The sequence below is a fragment of the Dendrobates tinctorius genome, unplaced genomic scaffold (assembly GCF_039654945.1).
Source record: "Dendrobates tinctorius isolate UK_male_01 unplaced genomic scaffold, ASM3965494v1 ptg000007l, whole genome shotgun sequence".
In the NCBI taxonomy this organism is placed as follows: domain Eukaryota; kingdom Metazoa; phylum Chordata; class Amphibia; order Anura; family Dendrobatidae; genus Dendrobates; species Dendrobates tinctorius.
The window spans coordinates 45094679-45120404 of NW_027361675.1; the positions used below are offsets into that span (position 1 = coordinate 45094679).

At 42.5% G+C, this 25726-nt stretch overlaps 1 protein-coding gene across 1 annotated transcript in view; it reads left to right on the forward strand.

The window, feature by feature from the left end:
- Window positions 1-4449: 4449 nt before the first annotated feature.
- NHS (NHS actin remodeling regulator) overlaps window positions 4450-25726 on the forward strand; it is a 290599-nt gene continuing 269322 nt past the window's right edge. The window contains exon 1 of the mRNA XM_073574144.1: window positions 4450-5213. Within this exon, the coding sequence (XP_073430245.1) occupies window positions 4802-5213 (412 nt within the window). The 5' untranslated portion in view covers window positions 4450-4801. The remainder of the gene's footprint in view (window positions 5214-25726) is intronic.

Here is a 25726-nt window from a genome sequence, read left to right on the forward strand (position 1 = left end):
TGTACCAGGAGACCGACGCTCCCACATACTGGACCCTGACAAGTGGGTGGAAAGGCCTGCAGTCGCCCCACCCAGCAGAGGGAGTGGCATAGAGGAAAAGATTGTCTGTGGCTGTTTGGCGCCATTCGATTGCTGCCCACTGGACGGGATGCGACACTGCGGTTGTAGAGGCATCGGCCGCCTGGAGTGGCGATGGCGGCGGGAGGTCGAGCTCCGCCAGAAGATTTATACCTCGGAGTCACGGCCAGTCCGGTCTCGGGTGGAGGAGCGGAGCCATGGCGGATCCCACGGGAGCGGCCGCCCAAGATACCAGCCGAGAGCCCCTCCGCAGAACCTCTGGGCCTGGAGGCCAGCCCCACCGGATGGTGGAGTGAAGAGCGGAGACTGCAGGAGCAGCCGCGGAAAGATATGACGGAGACTGCGGTGTCGGGGAAGGTGAGAGTTCCCCCGGCTCTGCCAGCGGCTCCGCAAGCGGCCCCCACCACTCAGCCGCAGCACGCGGCCTCCTGTGATCCCAAAAGTCCGGCCACAGAATACCCCACTGTCTATGCGGAGCTGAGTAGAGCCTCCACTCCCAGCCCCGAATCACCCCGCCCGGTGACCCCACACTCGGTGTCGCCGGTGCAGAGTCTGTTTTCAGAAGGCGCTGTTGCGTCCCCCCTGCAAGAGGTGACATCCTCCTCGAAACCAGCTGTTACTCTGGTTATGCCGGCTCCGGCTGAAGCTCCAGATGCAGTCCACCCTGCGGCCGTGGTTATGCTGGCATTGGAACTGGCTGTGGCCTATCTGTCAGGCCCTGTGGCCCAACATCCGGAAAACCTGTCTGCCCCTATGCGCCACCCAGCCCCAGCGGCTGCTGGGCCGCAGACATCATCAGCCGGCTCTGCCCTGTTTTCATCCCTGGCTAAGTCCCACCCACCGGACTCCCGGGCTCACATCAGACCCTCCGTTTGGGTCGCAGAGGTGGTGAAAAAGAAGAAAGCCAGGGAGCAGGAAGTATGGAACCTGCTTCATGCAAAGGGGGAGGCTGGCATGGCGGCGACACGATCTTTGGGACGGCTCGTGTACACAAATATACCCAGGGGGTATGGGTTCATACGCGATCTGGCTACCGGCCAGAAGGTATATTTTAATGTGGCCTCTATTCATCACGGCCGGGCTCTACACGAGGGGGACTTGGTGTCGTACTACAAAGAGTACTGTCCCCGCGGCTACTACGCGGTAGCTGTGATTGCTGAACCAGAGGACCGCGAGCCCCCGTAGTAAAGACTCCTAGGACACTCCTTACATCCCGGGAGCTCCACCGCTGTGGGGCCCCTCACTACCGGCCACTAGGAGGTGGCTTGAACTTTCGAAAATTCGTTGCACCATTGTGCAAATCACAAGGACAGTTTGCGTCCAAGTAAAAAAAAACAAAAAAGTTTAATATAAAAGTTTAGGTTTTGTTGTATTAACCCTGGCAAAGCGGGGATGTAATGAGAGAAGGAGTGTCCATGTCAAAGGAAGGGGGAGAAAAGGAAAATCTGTTATGTTTTATTGTTTTGTGTGTGATGGTTTTAAAGCAATAGTAAAAAGAAAAAAATATAAGAAAATTGGGTACTTGTGCTATTATAGAGTTGTTTTGTTATATAATATGCAAAAGTGAAATGTAACAGATCCGGGTACGGGAAGGTCTGTGTGACGGAAGGGACTGTGAGACCAAAGGGGTCTACGAGTTGAGAGGGTCTGGGAGACCGAGACGCCGACCATGACTGGTAACCAAGAGAAAGACAAAGAGATGGAAGATTTGAACCGAACTGGGGTCCCAGGATAGGTCCCTGACACCCCAGAAAGAAGAAGTCGGGCGCTGGTAATGATCTGGTAGGTGTAAGGCCTCGATCATGGCGTACCGGATTGTGGAAGGTGACAGAAGGGGAGAGTAGCTGAAGGTACACGCTGGAGGGAGAGGAACCAGGTGTACCTAGCCTAGTTTTGAAAGACGTTGTCATGTGGTGTGCGCGCTGGTGAGTGGCAGTAGGCCGCTCGGAGCATGGCGCTCCCGGTGTGGTTTGGCCCCCGCAGATAGCGGGTTTGGCCCGACAACTGGTCTGACAACAGATGGTAGTAGAAGCTACAGAACGACTAAGGCAGGGGCGACAATTGTCGAGGACGACAATAGACAACGGAAGGAGGAGTGTAGGGAAGGTGACCCGATGGACGGACTGACTGGTCAGATTTCAGAAGGGAAAACAGCTAGGAAAGTGTAGGTGACGTGCAGTACCTTGAACTGACATTAGAGGGCAGGGAGGAGTGTGAGCATAGGACTTGACATCAGCTTAGGGCTAAGAAACCGTTGGTCATGGGGGGCGGAGTTATAGGGAACCGGGAAAGCTATAAATTTGACAGGAGGGTTCCAGAAAGTTCCAGTCCCCAGGGGGAGCTCAAGTGACAGGAAGACTATGACAGTTGGCGCACTGTGAGGAAAACCTAACCAGGGGACTGAGGAGAGAGAAAGATAGGGGGTTGGTCCTGACACAAAGTACCGCAAAACAGACGAGGCCCCGGGGGCAAGCACACCGAATTAAAGATGACAACCGACCAGTAAGATTGCTGTTGGTGTACAGGCCTAAGGCGGCCACAGTGACTGAGCGGTCAGGAGTGTCGTGGAGTTGAAAAAGGGACGGTGCGTATAAGTACGTCTCTGGTGAAAAGTACGGTGTGTGTGTAACGGGGCCTGGAAACAGAGGGCCGAGGAAAGAGATTGCGGTGTATCGTGAGGGTCGTCAGTCAGACGGCGGAGAATAAACTTGGACCTGTTGCACCTGAAACCTGCCTCCATCTTCTATCTGTACATCACTGCGCGGTACACAGAGGGACCACCCCCCAGCCTGGCCCACCGACCCTACAATGGCATGGGCATGCATGGCTTCAAATGGCACTGGGTCTCTAGTGTTTATTCATGTTGTGACTAAAGACAGAAGCAGCTGGATGAATTTTGCAGTGTACAGAGCAATACTTTCTGTTCATATTCAACCAAGCACAGCAAGGTTGATTGGACAGTGCTTCATAGTACAGATGGACAATGACCCAAAACATACTGCAGAAGCAACCCAGGAGTTTTTTAAGGCAAAGAAATCCAATATTCTGCAATGGCCGAGTCAGTCACCAGATCTCAACCCCATCGAGCATGCATTTCACATGCTGAAGAAAAAACTTAAGGCAGAAAGACCCACAGACAAGCAACAACTGAAGTCAGCTGCAGTAAAGGTGGCAAAGCATGACAAAGGAGGAAACCAAGTGTTTGGTGACGTCCATGGCTTCCAGACATCAGCCAGTCACTGCCTGCCAAGGATTCCCTAAAAAGTATTAAAAATGAACATTTTATTTATGAGACAGTTAATTTGTCCAATTACTTTTGAGCCCCTGAAATGAGAAGGCTTGGTGGAAAAACTTTTGCAATTCCTAAACATTTCAAAGGATATTTATGTTCAACCCCTTTAATTAAACCTAAAAGTCTATACGTCAATTGCATCTCACCTGTTTCATTGTAAATAGAAAATAGTGTCATGCGGACCCCAAATCACCAAGATTCAGTCACTGTCCAAATATTTCTGGACCTACAGTAACTGTAGAAGTGTGTGTGTCTTTTTTATGTATAGTAACAACAATCCAATGATAATAATTTTAGTTACACATTACAGCATTAATATTTTCCACAGCATTTACAATTCAGAGGGTACTGTATGTAATCTATATGGAAGGAATAGACCTTGCTGAATTAATCCAAAAGGGATGATAAAATGAAAAGAAACTTTCATGAAATAAAATGATAAAAAGTAAACTAATAGATTGTAAGCTTGCGAGCAGGGCCCTCATTCCTCTTGGTAACTGTTTTGATCTATGTGATTATTGTTATGCTGTACTGTCTGTTGTCTGTAGAAGTCCCCTCTGAAATGTAAAGTGCTGCGGAATATGTTGGCGCTATAGAAATAAAATTATTATTATTATTATTATTATTAACTCTTGTTATGTGCAGTGCAGTCTTAGCATTGATTCTGTTCCAGCAGCTTGAAGGTTACCGACTCCACATATTTTCACACACACACAGATTGACTGGTTTTAAATGTACCATGCCATTCAGTCTCCGGCACTCCTGCCTGTGTGTTCTGTAAACCTTGATTTTTTTGCATCTGGAATCCGCGATATAAAGCCAGAACTAGAATCCGTGGCCCCGGGTAGCATAAAGCAGTTCTGGAAGTTGCCAGGCAATTTGCTGCAGAATGTCTTGCTGTAGAAGCGAAGCCTTCAGTGACTCCATGTGGTCGAGGAAGGCAGTGTCTTGTGTGAAACAGTTTGATTCCTCCCCTTGGATCCTCAACACCACCTCCTCCCTCCCGATCTGGTCTCTCTCTAATTCCTCCTCCCCATTCAAACATCTATGTGAATTCCTGCCTCCAGGTTTTCAGTCTGCCTCACTCTGGCATGGTGAAAGCAGAGAGAGAGGCAGAGAAAATCCATCCAAAAAGCCACTGGATGATCAGGGAGAAGCGAGGATCCAGGGAAGCAGTGCACAAGTGCGATACTTCACACATGGGGCGCAAACCATGGCTATGATCATCCCCAGCTACCAACAATTGGGAACTGCCAGGGATTAAGGAGAGATCTGTGCATTTCAAACAAAAAATTGGAACAGTACAGGCTGGTTTCTGGATTGCTACAGTATTTCAGTTGGTGGATTGATTCTTTTCTATGGTTTTATGTTGTTTCCTTAGCATTGGATAGCGAGGGATTTATTGTCGGATAACGTGAAGGGCGGTCTGCAATGCCCTTTGCAAAGCGGATTGTTGAGCCCCAGTGGCTGTGTAGGCATGCTGTCACCCAGATAGAGGGGAACTGTTGGCGGGATCAGGGGGAAGAGCAAAGGCAGCAGCACCCCCGGGGGAATGCCAGGGAAGAATTGGCGGTTACCTCCGCACAGGTGCCCTCTGACGAAAGGGACCCTCTAGATGGAAAAGAAAAAGATGTGTCTACCTTGGATTTGTGCGCTATCAGCAATGTTTCAATGTCACGGATTTTACGGCAACTCTCGGATGTAGCGCGGCATGCCTGCTCTATCTTCCACGAGCTTGAAGCAGATATTCAGGTTACGGCGCGGCGCGTGAGAGCGCTGCAAGGGAAAATTGGTACTGTCCAGCAGGTTGTCAGCAGCTTGGATCCAAAGCAGGAGACAGTGCGTGAGTACCTCGTCCTGAATGGAATTTGCTGCATTTTGTATTTCACATCTGTCTATTGGAGACGAGAATTGCTGATTGGTATAGACCCTTTAAATCAGTAAATAAAGGGAAAGCAAAAAACAAAAAAAGGGCAAAAGGTGAATTGTCACAGAGGCACCAATTTCCCAGCTCTGACCTCCTGGTTTTATGTATCACATTGCTTATCTTATGCTAACAAGTCCCCAAATGTTCCATTATCACCTCAGATGCTACTAGAGAAGGGAGGGAAATCTGCATTGCTGCTCCAGCAGCTGCTGAATGTGAGGAGCAGAGACAAGGGGACTTCTTTCTCCTCTGTCACCTCCTTTACTTATGAAAAATAAAGTGTCCGATAAGGAACATTGCCTAAAGCTATGATCTATAGATTTTTCTCTCCTTATCACCTTTTATTATGCTGCAATGCAATAGGTAATATTATATTTCATATATATATATATATATATATATAGTGTATACATATTGTGTCTACAGTCATTTCTACTATCATCATTATTACTATTCTGCCTTAATACATAGTGATCTTATCCTATTAATGACTGTAATGCCAGCATGTGTATGCAGGGATTATACCATTAATAACCGTCCTTTGCGTGGTTGGCTGTCACGGATTTCCCTAGTTGTATCTTGCACTGTTAATGTCCTTGCTTCAGCTACGTATCCCTCTGCAGTATCTTTTCATCTGTCTGCTGAGATAAGTAGCCACAGCTTGGTCCACCCCTTGCTACCATATACATCAGTTGCTGGGTACAGAAGCAGAACTGGTGGATGTGTTTTATACGAGGCTATTCGTAAAGTGCAAGCGGTTTTAATCTTTTCCGTATCCATCGAAACGTCATGTGTACTGTATAATTATGGATAAAAGACAAGGAGTTGTGTCCTGTGTGTAGCTGCTGTGTAATATTTTGCTATGCATCCATATTAACCTTCCCTGTCACAGATGATAAATGCAATCCCAAGACCTGCCTTTTTTCTTCTGTGCTCTATTCTTTGGTGGTCATCATGGTTGGCATTGTTAATGATGGTTGGACATGTAACTTTACTCAACCTGCTTCAGTGATGGCGAGGTGATGTCAGCGATGTGTGACTTACATAAGAAACCTTCTTGAGGCTCCAGATTTTGCGGAATCACTGGGCAGATGCTGAGGACTGAAATCTCAGCAACATTGAGGTGGCAACGCTGAATGATCATTCATGCTCCTAAGCAACAGGAAGGAAGAGGGTATGGTTACATGATGATAGGCTCCGGTTAGCCAATCACAAGCCACTGCAATCATGGTAATTTTGATATTAAAAGCAGAGCTCTGATAATACAACATCCCGGTGTTCTCATAAAAATAGAAAATAGGAACCTGATCCATGACAGGAATTTCTGCTCTATCATATCTGTACAACTAGATATTGCCGTCAAAATGGATCACACATGACATGACGTGTATGAGCAATAAAGGGCCATATCATGCTAATGTATGTCTATACAATGTATCCTATGCATGTTAATGCTGTCTGATACTGCAGTCCAGCCCTGGGAATGTGAGGAAGGGAGGCATGAGGCGTTCTCATCCTCCTCAGACATGTTACTGTAGCATCTCCAGCCTCAAAGGAGGAATGGCTGTTATCTTTACAATTACTCAAGTCTGGGCAGCAGGGTAAGGAAAGACATTTCCAGGCCTTAACTTATTTGAACATGACCTTGGAAATGTTGCAAACACATAATGTAAAGTATGTGATAACATAAGTTGCCCTGTAATGAAATATAAGGCCGCTTATGAAAATGTACCGGAGGAGGGGATTCTTCACTGCAGTGTTCACATTGAGTGCAGTGGCCAAAGACAGATCTTCCATCAGCCATGTGCGTGACATGTGCACTGTCCTCATATAATATCACACTTGACTGATAATCAGCCAGTGCAGTGACATTTTATGGTGGAAGACGGGTTGACTGGATAGCCTAGAAGCTTGTGGTGGCTCGAGTCTGAGATGCTTTTACTCCAAGGTCTAGATTGTAATTATCATACTGATTCACAATATAGTTATATTTTGTAAAATGGCTTAATTTGGTGACTGACTATGTATGAAATATTTAAATATTAAAAGTACCCTTAAGACCACAAAGTTCATGCTATCCAGAATTTTAGGAAGTTCCTTGTCATAATTGATGTAATTTGCCATATTTGCTAGTAGTCTTGGGCCATTCTCCTTGAGATGTATCCCTGTTTGCAGCTCTCAATAGGTGTGGCTCATGGAAGTCTTTACCAGCCTGACATGTGGAAACTATTTTGCCAATGAAAAACATGGCATACCTTAATCACTGATCATTGTACCTGATACAAAAATCAATTGTTCAAGTTGATTTTAAATATATCAAGATAGAGTTGACACCTTCTATGAGAATATGGTAAATTTGTTACTGTTAGATAATCAGGGAAGTGTTTTTATACGACATTGGTCATTTGACAAATAAGACCGCGCTGTGTTTGGAGTTTACCATGTGCATCTAGATATTTGCCCAATTTATGTCTTAAATAGACTCATAAATATTGGGTGAGATGTGTAATAGAGAATGTCCTTTGGACATACTGTACATTTCGCTAGTATTGATTGATCTTTCCATCAGCTGTATTGAAAACTTACGGTAGTTGCCTACACATTTCAGTGCAATTATATGCAACCATCCCTTCCCCATACAGCATGCTATATGTTCGTTACTCAATAAAAGCCAATGGCATACGTGTGCAACTGTAAATGCATACGTCTGGGTTGCTTGAACATTTAAGACTCAGTGTGGAAAAAATGAACACAGAGGAACAACTTAAACTTACATATTAGCTATTACTAGAACAGCTCATTGAGGGTACATGCACGGCCGAGGGTATCACCATACACATTAGACTAAAGCTCTCTGAACCGACCAATATCAGCCATTAATCTAATGTGTATGGTGGCTACCTGACTCTTCCCCAACAAATGATGTTGGAAGAGATAAGGGTGGGACAGTATGACATTTAACACGTGATCATTTTGTTATTCAGGAGATAAGCCACTGCCAGAGCCATTTGGCAGCAGCTTTCCCCTCACCCCTTTGAAAACAAATGAACTTTCAGCTGAGCTGAAAGTTCATATGCATGGGGGAGTCAGGAGAGATATCTGATGGCCCAGTGTTCAGCTATTAGATATCTTATTTGTATGGTCAGATATAGCAGGCCCTTATACACATTAAATGCTTGGCTGATCTTCCAAAATTAGTGTCTTTGGCCGGCCATAATTTTATATATATGATTAACTATCAATCCTGTCCTATATGTTAGTTTTAAGGCATTATGTAACACTTTGAAGAAAGTGATGACATTATTGAATTGGGTCAAAGGCCATTTTTGCTCTTGGCACGCCCTAATCTGTTTCTCTTTCCTCTCAAAATGTAGGACACTTCTTTTTACATTGTCCAAGACAAGTTTTTTTTAAACATCAGTCTCCTTCCAAAAATAAGATATTCGTCTATTGTTCCCAGCTGCATCAACAGACTGAGTGCAGAGACAGAGCATTCTCAGGCAGTTTTGATTTATTTAGAATATATCGGTTCAAAGACCCAAATACCTTGTAAAAGAATTGTACGGGATAATTTTTCACTAGGGTGGAGCTCACAGCTGAAATGACTACTCCAGAATTCCTTACAAAATATTTAGTGTCCCTCTATTAGATTGGGAGATTTATATATTCCATGTGTCTGGTAAATGGGTTACTTTCATAATTAGAAGCCAGGCTTGCTTTTCGGGTTTCATGAACATTTCATTTGCACTTCAGGTGTTGTAAGAAATAACAGCTTTGTGCCAAGATGCAAGAACATAATCTGGCTCAAATGAGGTAGAAAAACCTCTATAGAATGCCGTCTGAAAAGATCTGGAGTTGAGTTTCACTTGTCTAAAAGTTTAAGAATCGAAATTGATGTGGGGCTGTGGTCAGCGGTGTGCACATTTGTCTACGGTATGTGAGCAGTAATAATACAGAAGTATTATTAACTTGGAGCCACTTTATAAATCATATGAATGAATGCCATTATCAGTAACTGCATAATATTAATAGAATAACAATGTAATTATTGTTGGAGATTTCAGTTTTTGTTGTCTGCTCAACACAATCATGTAGCATAAGCCTGCAGCTGTTTTGTATACTTAAAAAAATATATACACTGAGACACCATTTATAGCAGTGAATTAAATATTCCGAGTCTGTTGTAATGAGCTGAGCAGTCCACTTTCCTAATAAAGGTTGCCATAAACAGTACTTTTTTACTGCGGACTGTGCCACCTGGGCAGCAGAAGAAAATTTTAAATTCTAAAAGTTGGCAAGGTTATCCTCAGAATGCAGCTACTTGTAAAGTAAGTAATTCAAATAATAACACTATAATGCAATAAATTTATTCACAGGTCACTAGTAAACTCTTTAAATTGGTGTTAAACTAAAGCTCAAGATTTTGGACCTGAATCATCAAAGCTTTTATGGTGGTATCATAGCTTAAAAAGCATTGGGAAGTTGCATATTTTGGCTCAACTGGAGGATATGCTAAAATTTTGAGACTTTTGGTGTTCTCAAGCCTCTTTTGCCCATCTACGAAAAGTAGGCGGAGATGAAGCTGGATGGGGCAAAGTGAACACCTCTCGTCAACATCATGATGAGTGTAGACATTTGATACTTCACAAATCTTACTCCAGTAGGGACCGGAGAAGGATTTTGGCCGAGGTGCACACCACTTGACCAACCCTTCTGATTCATTAAGAGTCATTCACTTATTCATGAATCAGGAGCATCTGACTCCAGTCCATTTCACACCGGTTTCATGTATCGGGCCCATTGTGTTTATGGTAGAACTGTGTGCAGGGGGCTTCAAAGCAAAATCTGTAACATCACCCACCCACAGTACCATCTACTATTTTATGTAGGAGATTGGCTTTTGGTGTCCCTCAGGTAAAAGGCCCAAATACTACCTCTTCATCATCACCTCTGTGCAGTGTTCTAATACTTGTCTGGATGAACCCTAATTATGAGTAATAATATAGTATGTTGTCTGTAGCATACTTTTCAGGCTCTGTGTTACTTAACATACAGTGTTTAGACCGTTTTAACATTTTAATAGTTGTCCAGTTGTTAAAAAAGCTGCAAATGTGATAAATTACATGAAAAATACTCCCTTGTTCAGTTTTTAGAGCTCACAAGCTGTGCTCACTGGTATCATTGCTCAGTACATGGCCATGGCACTAAGGCTGGTTTCACATTTGCGTTTTTTAGCGCTGGAAAAAAACGCACACCTGCGCATGCGTTTTTTCCCCTATATTTAACATGGGTGCGCATACCTGCGCACTGGTCAGCGCATGTATGCGATTTTCATGCGCTGCGTTTTTTTGGGGTGTGCGATTGGATTTTCCAGACGCAGCATGTTGCATTTTTTGGCCCTGCAAAAAAGCGCATGCGCACATATGCGCACGTTTTGCGCTAAAAATGGCCATTATAGCCTATGGATGCGCATATGTGCGCACTGGCATGCTCATGTATGCGTTTTTTTGCATATGCGTTTTTTTTTTTAAACCATGGAATTTAGGGGTTTGGGTTAGAGTTAGGGTTAGTTAAGGGGGTTTAGGGTTAGGGTTATGGTCAGGGTCAGGGTTAGGGTTAGGGTCAGGGTTAGGGTTAAGTATGGTTTTGTTAAGGATTAGGGTCATGGTTAGGGTCAGGATTAGGGTTAAGTATGGTTTTGTTAAGGGTTAGGGTCAGGGTTAGGGTTAGGGTTAGGGTTAGGGTCAGGGTTAGGGTTAGGGTTAGGGTCAGGGTTAGGGTCAGGATTAGGGTTAAGTATGGTTTTGTTAAGGGTTAGCGTCAGGGTTAGGGTTAGGGTTAGGGTTAGGGTCAGGGTTAGGGTTAGGGTTAGGGTCAGGGTTAGGGTCAGGATTAGGGTTAAGTATGGTTTTGTTAAGGATTAGGGTCAGGGTTAGGGTCAGGATTAGGGTTAAGTATGGTTTTGTTAAGGGTTAGGGTCAGGGTTAGGGTTAGGGTTAGGGTTAGGGTCAGGGTTAGGGTTAGGGTTAGGGTCAGGGTTAGGGTTAAGTATGGTTTTGTTAAGGGTTAGGGTCAGGGTTAGGGTTAGGGTTAGGGTCAGGGTTAGGGTTAGGGTTAGGGTTAGGGTCAGGGTTAGGGTTAGGGTTAGGGTCAGGGTTAGGGTCAGGATTAGGGTTAAGTATGGTTTTGTTAAGGATTAGGGTCAGGGTTAGGGTCAGGATTAGGGTTAAGTATGGTTTTGTTAAGGGTTAGGGTCAGGGTTAGGGTTAGGGTTAGGGTTAGGGTCAGGGTTAGGGTTAGGGTTAGGGTCAGGGTTAGGGTTAAGTATGGTTTTGTTAAGGGTTAGGGTCAGGGTTAGGGTTAGGGTTAGGGTCAGGGTTAGGGTTAGGGTTAGGGTTAGTTAGGGTTTAGGGTTTGGGTTAGGGTTAAGTATGATTTGGTTAAGGGTTAGGGTCAGGGTTAGGGTTAGGGTCAGGGTTAGGGTTAGGGTTAGGGTCAGGGTTAGGGTTAGTAAAGTCATGGTTTGGGTAGTGTGAGGGGCCACCTAAAAATGTTGGAAAAAAACGCAAACGCGGTAAAAACGCGCTAAAAACGCATACAAACGCATAAAAACGCTGCGTTTTTTTCATGCATGCTCATAAAAATGCTTGAAAAAAACGCAGCAGTTGTATGCTTATGTATGCGTTTTTTCAATGCGTTTTTTTGCGGGAAAAACGCGCTGCAAAAAAAAGCAAGTGTGAAACTAGCCTAAGTCCATTGATTAGCAGCAGTGGTTTCATGCTGGTATGGCACGTCATTGTGGGCAGCTCCGAAACAAAGATAGGCTTAAGATCACCTAATCATCTGCTGGGATTGTGGACATAAAAATGGAATGAATTGACAAAAATAGCATTTTCTGGCTGCAATCAATCGTGATTCATAGCCTAAATTGAACATGTGCTGATGTTTAAGGGGTGAAACCCATCACCTAGTGAAATAACAAAGGACACGCCTGAAGTCAGCAATATACCTTGCTGCCCTATGTCTTATACTAACATACATTCCTGAGCAGTACCATATACAGAACTTCAAGGACAAGGGGTGTGCCCGACTATTGTTCTGCCCGAGGCAGAAGCAGATACCATGCCCTCATTCTGGCACAAGACACTGCAATTTAGAAAGACTGGAAATATTACTCAAATTCCACATTAGTTCAGCAGGAAAATATAGATACTATACGTCCATCTATCTATTCATTTATCTACTACTATATATAATTGCATTCCATTTACTCATCCTACTGCAAATGCATATTTATGTATGTCCTCAACCGTGTCCCCTTTTATATAAAAAATAATCAATTTTATAGAAAAAGCTGAAGCAGCTAGCTCTAGTTGGGAACTAAACTCAAAGCCTGTTGTGAGCAGGGCCACACCTCATGTTCAGTCTGATCATCTGGTATTCATTCATGTGATGGCGGCCTGATCTCAATAATGGGATTGTGACCCCTGATCTGCAGGAATAAAATAAGCTGGGCAGGCACAAGTGTTCATAGCAGAAATGCTTGCACCGACTGTGGATGACACCAACCAGTAGTGAAGTGATATTCTGTCTTTATTGATAGGGTATCCCATGACTCTTCCTGTATGGGAATCATTGGAGAGATTGTACCCTGTATCTCAAGGTCTTATATTTTGGCAGTTCCAAGCGAGTTACAGGGACACAATCATTTCAGTGTTCATAACAACAAGCTTATTATTATGGCAGGATCAGAACAAGATGTCCTGAATGAGAAAAAATCCATAATCTTGCTATATTTCTCAATCGCACATGGATCCAATAATTGTGTCAGTGCACACCACCGATAGTCCTTGTGAAAATAAATCACAGCTTGCACTAGTATGGCCCAGAGTAGTGCATGTCAATAGCAGGCCGTGCTTGCACCTGTCCGCTATGCTGAGGAACACCTAGAGCTTCACGAGGAGCCAGTCACGTCCACAATTTGCAGACAAGACTTGCCCAAGTTTTAGTTAGGCCGTCTGAACCCGGCCTAGGGCTCACATTTTTAACAGTCTTTTAGGACATATGTTCCTTTACAGTCTGTAACAATTTTTTTGTAAAGTCTACATGCACAGTGTTTTAGTTTTAGGCCTTTTTGTGGTAATTTTCCTCAAAATGCAGCATGCTATGGATATGGCATTTTAGTCTGGAATTGTTTCCGAAGTGATGCTTGTAGGACTTAAAAAATGTTAGAAAAATATTCGTATTTCAAATGTTGCAAAATTGAAATGCTAACAAAAATGAGAATAAATGCTAACAAAAATGGTTGCTATTCAAGACATTCTATACAGTTGTTTAGAAAACAGTGAAATAAGAGTGTGCGTGAAAGTGGCCTAAACTGTGACTCCTGGCCATATATTTGAGAGGTTAGCATTAACTATCTGTGACCTAGAGCAAGTCTGTCCATAGTAATGCAAGATTTTTTGGAGTGATAACATTTTATTAGGGACATTTCTTGGATGACATTTCTATTAACTGCTCCTCAAATGCATCTAATAGAGTGGTCAGACTATTTTGTATGGATATGTCAAACATGAGCTGCTCACAACATCAGTGTCTGGTGTTTTAAAGCCACTTCTGCACAATGTCTCTGTGTGAGTTCAGTACAATGGTGAAGGCCTATTGTGATGAGACCAGTAGAGCATGGCCTAAATGGTGTCCAACTCAGCAGATGTATCATAACAAAAGAGAGTACTGCTACTCATTTATGATAGTCATAAGCTATGTTTTCACTGTTTTATATATTTAATAACCTCTGGCATTCATGATATATATTAGAACATCAATAGTTCTATCTTCATATGTTGGAAGAATGGTTGTTGTCATCAATGCCTTGCAGTGTCAGACCAGAGCCAACAATTATGGACTTTGTATTTTTCCTGTATGCATGGGTCTTTTCTCTCCATTTTTATCCACAGCAATTAGTTTTTCATATGGCTTTGTAGTAGGGAAAATTCTCCAAGTGAGGAAGATCCCCTGTTGACCGCATGAAGACTTCTGGGCCATCAGTACTTTGGCAAAATGCTGTTTAATTTTCATTTGGTTTTGCCATAGTGTTGAAAATTCTTAGTCCCAGTATTTTGTCTTCTTTGATGACCCTTACTTACTCTTCTAAGACTTAAATGATGCCTTTTGTATCCTTTGCACCCAACCTTTGCAGGCAGCTTACAGTAGATATCAACAGAAGTTCAGCTTCTCACAGATGGTGTGGGAAACAGAAACAAGCAGAACAATAGAGGTGCCATCAGTATTGGACAAGAGAGGAAGGAAACTGAGGCAGAGTTAAGAGACTTGTTATTCTAGATTTAAAAAAAACCCTATTTGTAATTATTAGTTTAATTAATAAATCCCATCCTTTGTGATGATGATAATCTATTTCAATATGAAGAACCTTTTGTCTCCTTTGCATGTATATGATGCATATACAGTATATAAAGTGCCTTGAAAATATATTCATACCCCGTGAAGTTTTCCATATTATTTCACATTAAACCCACAAACTTACATTTATTTTATTGAGATATTATATGATATACCAACACAAAGTAGCAAGTGTTTGTGGAGTGTAAAGGAAATGATACATGGTTTTCTAATAATTTTAAAAATATAAATCTGAAAATTGTGACGTACCTTTGTATTCAGCCCCCCCCGTAGTCTGATGCCCCTAAATAAAATCCTGAGTGATCAGTTGCCTCCAGAAGTCACATAATTAGTAAATTCAGTTCACCTGTGTAATTCATTCTCAGTATAACTGCAGCTGTTCTGTGAAGGCTTCAGAGGTTTGTTTGAGAACATTAGGAATCAAAAAGCTCCACGAAAACAAAGGAAAATACCAAACAGGTCAGGGTTAAAGTTGTGGAGAAGAGTAAAGCAGATTTAGGTACAATCCATCATCCAAAATGGAAGTAGTATGGCACAACTGCAAACCTACCAAAACATAGCTGTCCACCTAAACTGACATCTCAAGCAAGGAAAGCACTAATTAGAAAAGCAACCAAGAGGCCCATGGTCACTCTAGAGGAGCTGCAGAGCCTCAACAAAGCCATTCACTATTATCAGGCTGATTTGTATGTTGTCTGGCCACTATTCCCATAGTACTCATCTTTTTTCGCATGTTAGTCTAAGCTTTTGTGTAGTCTATGCTTTTATGAGGACTTGGTATTTTTGAGGAGTACAAATAGTCAAACTTTGATCCCAGTGCTGTTTTATCATCCTTTTTGTAGTATTGAGATAGGAAACCTCATTATTATAATGGATTTATTTTGCTATTTTCTGGCATGTTAATATTTATTATGTCTGCTTATATAGCACCAGCATATTCTAGCGTGCTTTACAGACGTTGTCATCACTCACTGTCCCCAAGGTTATAGTCAAAACTCCATGCAGATGTTGTCCGGGATTGGTTTTGTACAAAGAAAAACAAAGCAACAGTGCTAACCTCTTAAGGGGGTTTTACACATAGCGATATCGCTAGCAATATCGCTAAAGCATCACCGATTTGGTGACACAGCAGCGATATTGCTAGCGATATCGCTATGTGTGATACTTACCTCCGACCGGCTCCTCCGCTGTCTGCCGCTGATCGCGCGAGATCGCGCAGCTCCATTTCTCGCCGGGCGCTTCCTGCTGGGCTTCCTGCTGGTGCCGACGAGCGACATGTGGACGCAGGCGGGAGGACGTCAGGATCGCCTCGTCTGAAAGGTAAGTAACGACCGCTGTATCGGTGCTGCATCGCTGTGAAATCTGCCTGTGTGGCAGCTCACTAGCGACCATTAAGCGATGCACCAGCAATCCTGACCGCGTCATATCGTGGTCGGGATCGCTGGTGCATCGCTAAATGTAAAGGGGCCTTTAGCCACCATAATGAGCTCAACACTGGCGGACACAGACAGAAGAATGTGCAAGAATAGAATATGGGCCCTTTGCAGCTCAAAATCTCATTGTGCCCACGTAGCGATTTTTAAGCGTTTTTGCCGCGATTTTCAGTGCGAAAACGCTGCGAAAACGTTTAAAAATCGTGCACAGAACACCCCCCATGCATTCCTATGGCATTCCGCACATGCTGTGCTAATGCTGCGCTTTTTTCAGCGGCGGAATCGCATCGCAGAAAAAATCGCAGCATGCTCATTCTTTTGTGCGGAATCGCAAAGAATTGCCGCGATTCCGCACCCATAGGAATGCATGAGAATCGCTGACTTCCCGCATGTGGCTATGCCCACCATGCGGGAAGTTAAGCGTCTCATGTGCGGTTGGTACCCACGGTGTGGAGGAGAGGAGACTGTCCTCCAGGCCCTGGGTACCATACCCCTGTAAAAAAAAGAATAAAAAATAAAAAATCGGGGTATACACCTTCCGGTGTCCCGCGCTGCATTCCCGGCCTAAGCGTTCCCAGTAATGCCTTGCGGCAAGGCCCTGTAATGATGTAGTCTCGCGTGACTCTAGCGGTCTCGCGAGATCGCTATAGCAACGCGAGACTACGTCATCACAGGTCTCGCAAGGCATTACTAGGAACGCTGTGGCCCGGGATGGCAGCGCGGGACGCCGGAAGGTAAATATACCCCGATTTTTTTATTTTTTTTAGCATTTTAACATCCTATCTTTTACTATTGAGGCCGCATAGGCGGCCTCAATAGTAAAAACCTGGTCACACTTGTCAAACACTATGTTTGACGAGTGTGACCAACCTGTCAATCACTTTCCAAGCGATGCTTCAAATCACTTGGAAAGTGCTTGAATATCGCACGCGAAAATCACGGCAAAATCGCGATCGTAATCGCGGTAAAATCGCGGTGAAATCGCGTGGAAAAAGCCGCGCGATTTCTGGGAAGGAGTCCGGTTTTTAGTGAGCGTTTTAAAACGCTACGTGGGCACATAACCTAATGCACAATTCCTCCTGCTTCAGAAGTTGAAATGGGCCACCTTATCTCTTGGGCCCCTGTGAGGCCAAACTGGTTGCACCAATGATATGTCTGCCCCTGCACCTCAATATTTAGCTAAATGTGCCGATGTACTTTATTACAAATTGGATGAACACTCAACCATGGGGCAGAAATTATCCCTTCCCCCCACCCCTATTGGAGCATTAATGTATCTTCAATGGAAAAGTGCAGTAAGCTGCTACGAGACACGTCTGAGAATAAAGGGAATTGAAATTCAGCATGCGCGATTCTTCCTGCCTCCTTCTTTGTCTGTCATGAGAGAGTCTTGCTCATGTGGTCCCACCAGAAACATCATGTTTCCTTCTAATGTGTAAAAGGAATAATTGGTACCTTTGATCAAGACTAAAATCTTTACATGTAAAGTCAGTGTACATCTTGCACGTGGGACCCTAAACACCTTAAACACATTAGACTAACCTCAGCCGAACCTGCTCATGTTGACAGGCTTGGCTAAAAGTATAATGTGTATGGGCAGCCACCGGACAGATGACTGATAGTGGATTAAGGATCACGAATGTCTGATTTCAGACTGCTGATCCTTTTCATGTCTGGCAGTCGCTTTCTCATACAGAGCGAGCTCCCCTGTGTATGGGAACATTGGGCTGCTGGCCGGACGATAATTCTGCTGAAAGCCATCTAATGTGTATGGGGCTTAAATCTGGCTATGGACATGAGATATTTATCTGACCATTGGCAAGTCCAGCTGAATTTGGTAACATTGCAGACAACTTGATGTTTATGGTGGTCATACACACACAACTGACAGCACAGGGCAATGAAATAACCTGGATCTGCCAATATTCAGCAGATATAGCTCTTGTCTATGGCCAGTCTAATGGCAATGAAGGTTTTAATACAGTAATACAAAAGTAAAGTACAGGTCTGGCACATGTCAGCCCTTCATTAGGAGGTGTCCTTTTTCTGTCCTAATCTGCTTGGAGGATAGCTGTGAAATTCCTTTAACTCCTTCACTGCCAAGCCAAGTTTCCTGTGATGTGCTGCCTGTTCTGACTAGATCAAAGCCATGAGAAGGATGAATAGTTCATGCAGACATTTATTGTCAGGCAAGCATTGTGTCATTAGATATCACAAGAAAGTGGGCGTGGGATGATGGACATTTCTGTGGAAAATTAATGTTATTCTTCATTTTCTCTAAACACCATACTCGTGAATAATAATTTTAAATAGTGGAATTCTTTATGCATATCATCTTTTATGTTGCTTGGAACCCTAGGGCATTTTATTGGGTAAGCACAAAATACCCATGCTTTATACATACAGTAAATTACTGTGTCAGAGGATTTGCCTTTCCCTTTGATGACTCTCCACGTAAAAGCAAGGGACCTAGTGTAAATGTCTTAAAGCTGTAGTAACCAATCCGAATTCCTCTTGACAAGTGTGACCAACTTGTCAATCACCTTGGAAAGCGCAAGCATTCTGCAAGCTAAAAATGCTTGCAAAACACTTGTGTTTTGCGGGAAAACGCATGCGAATTCCGCATGTGTTTTACCCGCGGCAGGGACTTGCGGAAATGCTGCGGACATTTCCGCAGAATTTCTGCAGCGTGGGCACTTAGCCTTTCCTTCGCTTCCTCTGGTCCATGTTGAGTGTGATACGCACCATGTCACCAAACAGCACAGTGAGTATCTGTAGCCCTCTATACAGGCCCACTCACTGATTCCATGATTGTAGACATCTGTGATACTAATTAGTGGACACACCTTGATTTAACATGTCCCTTTTGTCACATTATTTTCAGGGGTACCATCATTTCTGTCCAGGCCTATCTCATGAGTTTTATTTTTTTTTTATTCTGTGAAAGCATGGTTGAAAAGCAATGTGTGACTTTCATTTGTTCATTTTAATAGATTTTTGATTTATTATTACTTTTGTCAGATTCAAGTTATTTCTGTGACCATTGTGGGTTTTTCTGTCATTAAACGAGGGGTACCAACTATTTTGACCACGTGTGTAGGAGAATATATTGGTACCTATAAACTTATATGCAATATCATCATCCTATTTTTGTTACTTTGTTGCATGGTCCTCTGTAATAAACTCTCTGTGAATGATGGGCAGAAATATAAATTCTTTGCTGATCACAAGCTGATTTTATTTCATTTTCAATTGGCAGATTGTTCTCATAAAAAAAAAAATAAATAAAGAAAATCTTTATTGGGAGACTCAGGCTTGGACATGTTCTCTAAATTCAGCTTTTCCCAGGACAGATTATTACTCTCAGATTGTTTATAATTTGAGTTACTTTTCTGAGAAATTAATGCAGCTGCAGGGATGTATTGCAATGGGGTAAATGCTTGCTTTATATCCGAAGCAGAACTCTAATATCAAGAATTAATGGTCAGAAACAAATAAATAATGCATATATTATATACTGTAGATACATAATTGTGTGGTAATCTATGGCAAAATGGAAATAATGGGTGGTAAAAGTTAGCTCTGAAGGGGGTTTTACACATAGCGATATCGCTAGCGATATCGCTATAACGTCACTGATTTTGTGACGTTATAGCGATATTGCTAGCGATGTCGCTTTGTGTGATACTTACCTCCGACCGGCTCCCCCGCTGTCCATCGCTGATCGCGCGAGATTGGGTGGCTCCATTTCTCGTTGGGCGCTTCCTGCTGTGTGAGACGAGCGACGCTGGACGCGGGTGGGAGGACGTCTGGATCGCTGTGTGTGAAAGGTGAGTATCGTGCGCTGCGTCGCTGCTGCATCGCTGTGAGATCTTTCTGTATGAAAGCTCACTAGCGATCATTTAGCGATGCACCAGCGATCCTGACCGGGTCGGATCGCAGGTCGGATCCCTGGTGCATCGCTAAATGTAAAATGGCCTTACAAGGGTAAGTTGTAAATGTATTGTCATTATTATTGCTACTTTATTGTATACAGAGAGGGTATTTACAGGGTACATGTACAGGGCATGAAATAGTCATCCTTTTATTCCAATTGTGAATGTAAAAAAAATGATGGAGATAATATATGCAGCTTAGGTTAAGTACATACTACATTCATGCACTCAGCTGAAGATATATGCTGGGAAAAGTTCCAATGACATATTTTAACATTCCCATATCCCCCATGTGCTCTTTTGGCCTCCATTTGGCCTGTACTCATCTGCATGTTTATTTAACTGTATGAAGAAGTGCAGAAGATTGTGGTTTCCTATAGTGGGAAGCACTGTGTGGTTTACTTTGTTTGCAATTGGTCCACAGCATCAATTCAGAGTGAGGCCACTATTGGTAATATACCTCATAAGCGTATACATCCAAAAATTACCACAGACACAGTGTGCACCTGGCCATGGGCATCATACACATAAACGTTCAGATTTCACTATACTTACAGATAGGTCAAGAAATGTTTGGACAGTGATCAAATTATTATTAATATTGTTCATTTTTATAGTGCCATTTATTCCATGGCACTTTACATGTGAAAAAGGGGCATACATAGAATAGTACAATAAACATGAGCAATATAAGGCACACACAAGTACAGAAGGAGAGAGGACCCTGCCCGCGAGGGCTCACAGTCTACAGAATCATTGTCATTTGTGCTCTGCCTGCTACTATTTTTCAGATACAATGAAACAACTGAGATTAAATTGATGTATAGACATTTAGGCTATGTGCACATGTGCAGAAATGCTCCGGAAATTTCCGCAGCATTTCCGCAACTCCCACCGCGGATAAAAAGGCATGTGAATTCGCATGCATTTTTCCCGTGAAAAACAAGCATTTTGCAAGCGTTTTTGGCTTGCGGAATGTTTGCGCATTCGAAGCGATTTCAAGCATCGCTTGTAAATGTGATTGACAGGATGGTCACACTTGTCAAGCATAGTGCTTGACAAGTGTGACCAACGTTTTACTTTTGAGGCTGCCAATGCAGCATCAATAGTAAGATAGAATGTTAAAAATAATAAAAAAAATAAAAAATATTGTTATTCTCACCTTCCGACGGCCCCCGATCTGATCTGCGGAGCTCCTGGCATCTACCGATCCCAGTAAAGCTTTGTGCGAAGGACCTGAGATTATGTCATGCTCGCGAGAGCGCGACGTCATCAGCGGTCATTCGCGCAAAGCATTACTGGGACCGGAAGATGCTGGGAGCATGGTGAGAGGCGGGAAAGACTTCGGGGGCCGCCGGGGGTGATAATATCTCTATTTTTTTATTTTAATTCTATTTTTTACAGGATTATGGTACCCAGAGCCTGTAGGAGAGTCTCCTCTCCTCCAGACCATGGGTACCATCCGCACATTTAGCGCTCACTTTACGCATGGTGGGCATAGCCACATGCGTAAAGTGAGCGTTTCAGTGCAATCCTATGGGTGCGGAATCGCCGCGATTCCGCAAAAAGAATGAACATGCTGCATATTTTTCCGCTATGCGATTCCATAGTGGAAAAATCCGCAGCATTAGCACAGCATTGCGCAATCCCATAGGATTGCATGGGATGCATTTTTTTGCGTTTTCGCGGCGATTCCGCAGCGGAGAAACGCCACAAAAAAATAACGCAACGTTCGCACACAGCCTAAGATTTAATAAAAGGGGTTGAACAAAAATATCCTCTGAAGTGTTTAGCAATTGAAACCATTTTCTACAAAGCCTCCTCATTTGAGTGGCTCAAAAGTAGTGGGATAAATTAACTTTACTTTACTTTAACTTTACCATAAATAAAATTTAATTTGTAATACTTTGTCGAGAATTCTTTGCAGGCAATTTCCTCCTTTGTCATGCTTTTCAGCCTTTACTACAGCTGACTTCAGTTGTTGCTTGCCTGTGGGTCTTTCTGCCTTAAGTTTTGTCTTAAGCATGTGAAATGCATGCTCGATGGGGTTGACATCTAGACTTTGCAGACTATTCCACTTATTTGCCTTAAAAAAACTCCTGGGTTGCTTTCACAGTATGTTTTGGGTCATTGTCCATCTGTACTGTGAAGCGGCGTCCGATCAACCTTGCTGCATTTGGTTGAATCTGAGCAAGAAGTATCGCCCTATACACTTCAGAATTCATCCAGCTGCTTCTGAATTAAAGGGAATCTGTCACTACATTTGACCCTTCTTAAGTATTACTATGGGCATACAGGTTATAAACTGCTGAAAAAAACATCCCTGTATGCCTCATATCAGATGCCTTGTTGTGGATAAATCATCTTTTATCACTTTATGTAAATGACCTCTTCCAGGCTCTGGGGAGGATGGTGCCTGGAGATAACTCTGCCTCCAGAGCTTATTTTACATGAAGGGGAGTGACCAGCGTAATGGTTACCAGTGTTACCGGTGTGATGTGTAATAGCTGCTCCCTGCTCTCTTGCTCTCACTGCAGAGCTGTGTGTGATTATAACTGACACATCTGCAGGTTTCTCTCAGCTTCAGCTTCCATCTCACAAGCAGACAGGGCTGCAAAACTCTTCCAACACAGCAGAGCTGAGAGAGCAGCAAAAATTGTGTTTGAAGGAGATAAAGTTCATTTCTCATGTTCTGTGTTAGATACTTGTCTCCCACTGGTAACTCCCACTACATGTAAAATAAGCTCTGGAGGCAGAGTTATCTTCCATGCAACATCCTCCCCATAGCCTGGAAGAGGTCATTTACATATAAGAAAAATGTGGATTTCCTGGGAAAAAAGACATCAGATCACAGATATCAAGGTATCATTTTATTCAGCCTCCTATTACCTGCATGCCTATATAGACAGCTTAGGGAGCATTGATCTTGCTGACAGATTCCCTTTAAATCACATTATCAATAAACACTAGTGACCCCAGTGCCAATGGAAGTCATTCGTGCCCATGCCATCACATTGCCTCCACCATGCTTTACAGAGGATTTGGTGTGCTTTGGATCCAGCCATCTCCATACTTTCCTCCCATCATTCGGGTACATGTTGATCTTAGTTTCATCTGTCCAAAGGATGCTTTTCCAGAACTGGGCTGGCGTCTTTAGATGTTTTGGCAAAGTCTAATGTGATCTTTCTATTTTTAAGGCTGATTAATGATTTGCACCTTGTGATGAACCCCCTCTATTTGCTCTCATGAAGTCTTCGATACTGGAACACCTACTACCTGGAATGTGTTCATCGCTTGGATGAATGTTGTGAAGTTTTTCTTCACTATAGAAAATATTCTGAGCTCATCTACCACTGTTGTCTTCCGTGGATGTCTTGGCCTTTATGAGTTCCCAAGCTCACCAGTGTGCTTTTTCTTTGCAGAATGTGCCAAACTGTTGATTGTGCCACTTCTATCATTTCTGCTATCTCTCTGCTGGATTCCTTCTTTTTTTCAATCTAATGATGGTGTGTTGCTCTGTCATTGAGAGATCCTTTGACCACATGTTGTGAATTCATAGAAACAGCTATGCAAGTGAAAATGCCACACCCGGAGTGAGCTCCAGACCTTTTACCTGCTTAATTGTTGTTGGCTTAACGAAGGAATGGCCCATGCAGCCTATTAACCAGCTTTCCAGAAAACTGACCAATTATTTTGGTCACTTTAAAAAGAGGCAACTGCATATTAAAGAGGTTTTTTCTCGGTGAATAGAAGAGAATTAAAATTTTGGTGTGTTCCATTACATGCCATATTACATATATATATAGAAACAACCCTACTAGATATCTATCTAATCTATCCAATATCTATCTATTCCATATCTATCTATCTATCTATCTATCCCATATCTATCTATCTATCTATCTATCCATCTATCTCATATCTATCTATCTATTCCATATCTATCTATCTATCCCATATCTATCTATCATCTATTTTTATAGACTGTTATTGCTAGATTCTCAATAACAAAAATAATATTGCAAACCTTTTTAATATGATAACTTATTTTCAGCAAATTTGTAAGACATACCAAATAGCTAACATAGAAAGAACATAATATATATCCTACCAGTTTCCATGGATTATACTTATGTGGTGTTCTCATGTAATTTAGCAGCCCTGTGGTATGCCACCCATTTAGTTTTTAATGACACCATACTGCTTACTTTAACTGAAATTAGATATGTTTTTTTTTAAGTTTTCGCATAGCCTTGGCATACTTTGTGGTTTCCTAGGTTATATACCTTTGAGCTAATAAATTTTGTGTTTCAACCCAAATACCAGTGTTCTCCTGGTCATATGGCACTCCTAGCCTGTTATATTGCCATTGTAAATATATTCTTACATTACTTTTTCTACTTTGAAATAGGTTAGTGAACAGATTTTGTAACCTATGCTTACTAGAAACACTTTTTTTCTGTATAACCCTCCCCCAGAACTAATATAAATTAGGCACACATGAATCCCAGCCAAAAAGAAGCTCTGGCTCTTTATGAGATTTTGCACCTCTACATTTTTTTGCGTGGTTATTTATGCCAGTTAAATGCCCCATATAGCAGCTTAACAGTAGTTTTTTGAAAGACTTGTCAATTTCTCTGAGTTTATTCTCTTTTAAAGATGCTCAAACCATTTTAGAAGACTCAAAAATCGAAGTAATCTACAATAGGTCATTAATATTTCTCACCAGTTTACAAGTCTCAATAGATCCAAAGTTGATGGGTTAGGAGTTTACTGTTGTAAGGTAGAACGGGGGCTGGTTGGCCTACTCCAATTGAAAGCCAATCTGCAGAGAAAGGAAGCTTCTAGAATGTTTTACATTAGCATTGTGAAAAGTAAGGCACAGTCAGCTGAAATACATTGTATTCACAGCCTATTTACACTGTGACCTGTCACTGACCTGTGTAATGCTATAGAGTAGACCATTCATCTACTGATCTTAAATTACAGTAATAATGGAAATGATGCTAAAAGGAAGCTATCGTCAGAAAATGACCTATTGTTTACATCAGTATGATGTATTTTTTAATACAATGTCTTTTCTTCTTTTCATATTACCGTCATTAGAAAAAAAAAATCTTAATCTTGGAATTTTCACAATGACTATTGGAGCATGTTGAGTTGTTCCTATCCTTTCAGGTAGAGTTGACAACAGTAACCTTATCATCAGATGCAAGATTACAATGACAGATAACACATTTATTCATAGCTGATGATATAAGCCACCAATTGCAATATACGATGTCAGGGCTGACGCTGCTCCCCCTTATTCATAGTGATTTTTGCACATGCTGATTAGGCCCTTCAGTGCAAAAGATAGGTTTAGGGTATGACCATTGTAGCAATGTACATGTGTTGTTTCCTTAAACAAAATAAGGTTAAAATATAAATTTCTCATTTTTCCAACAAAATTTACAAAACCATTTTTTAGAGACCACACCACATTTGTAGTGGCTTTGGGTGGCCTATGTGACAGAAAATAAAGACTGCAGCCTTCAAACTGCTCAAAACCACATTCAAGAATGTTATTAACCCTTCAGGAGCTTCACAGGAATTAGAGCAATATGGAAGGAAAAAATGAAAAATTAATTTTTTTCCCACA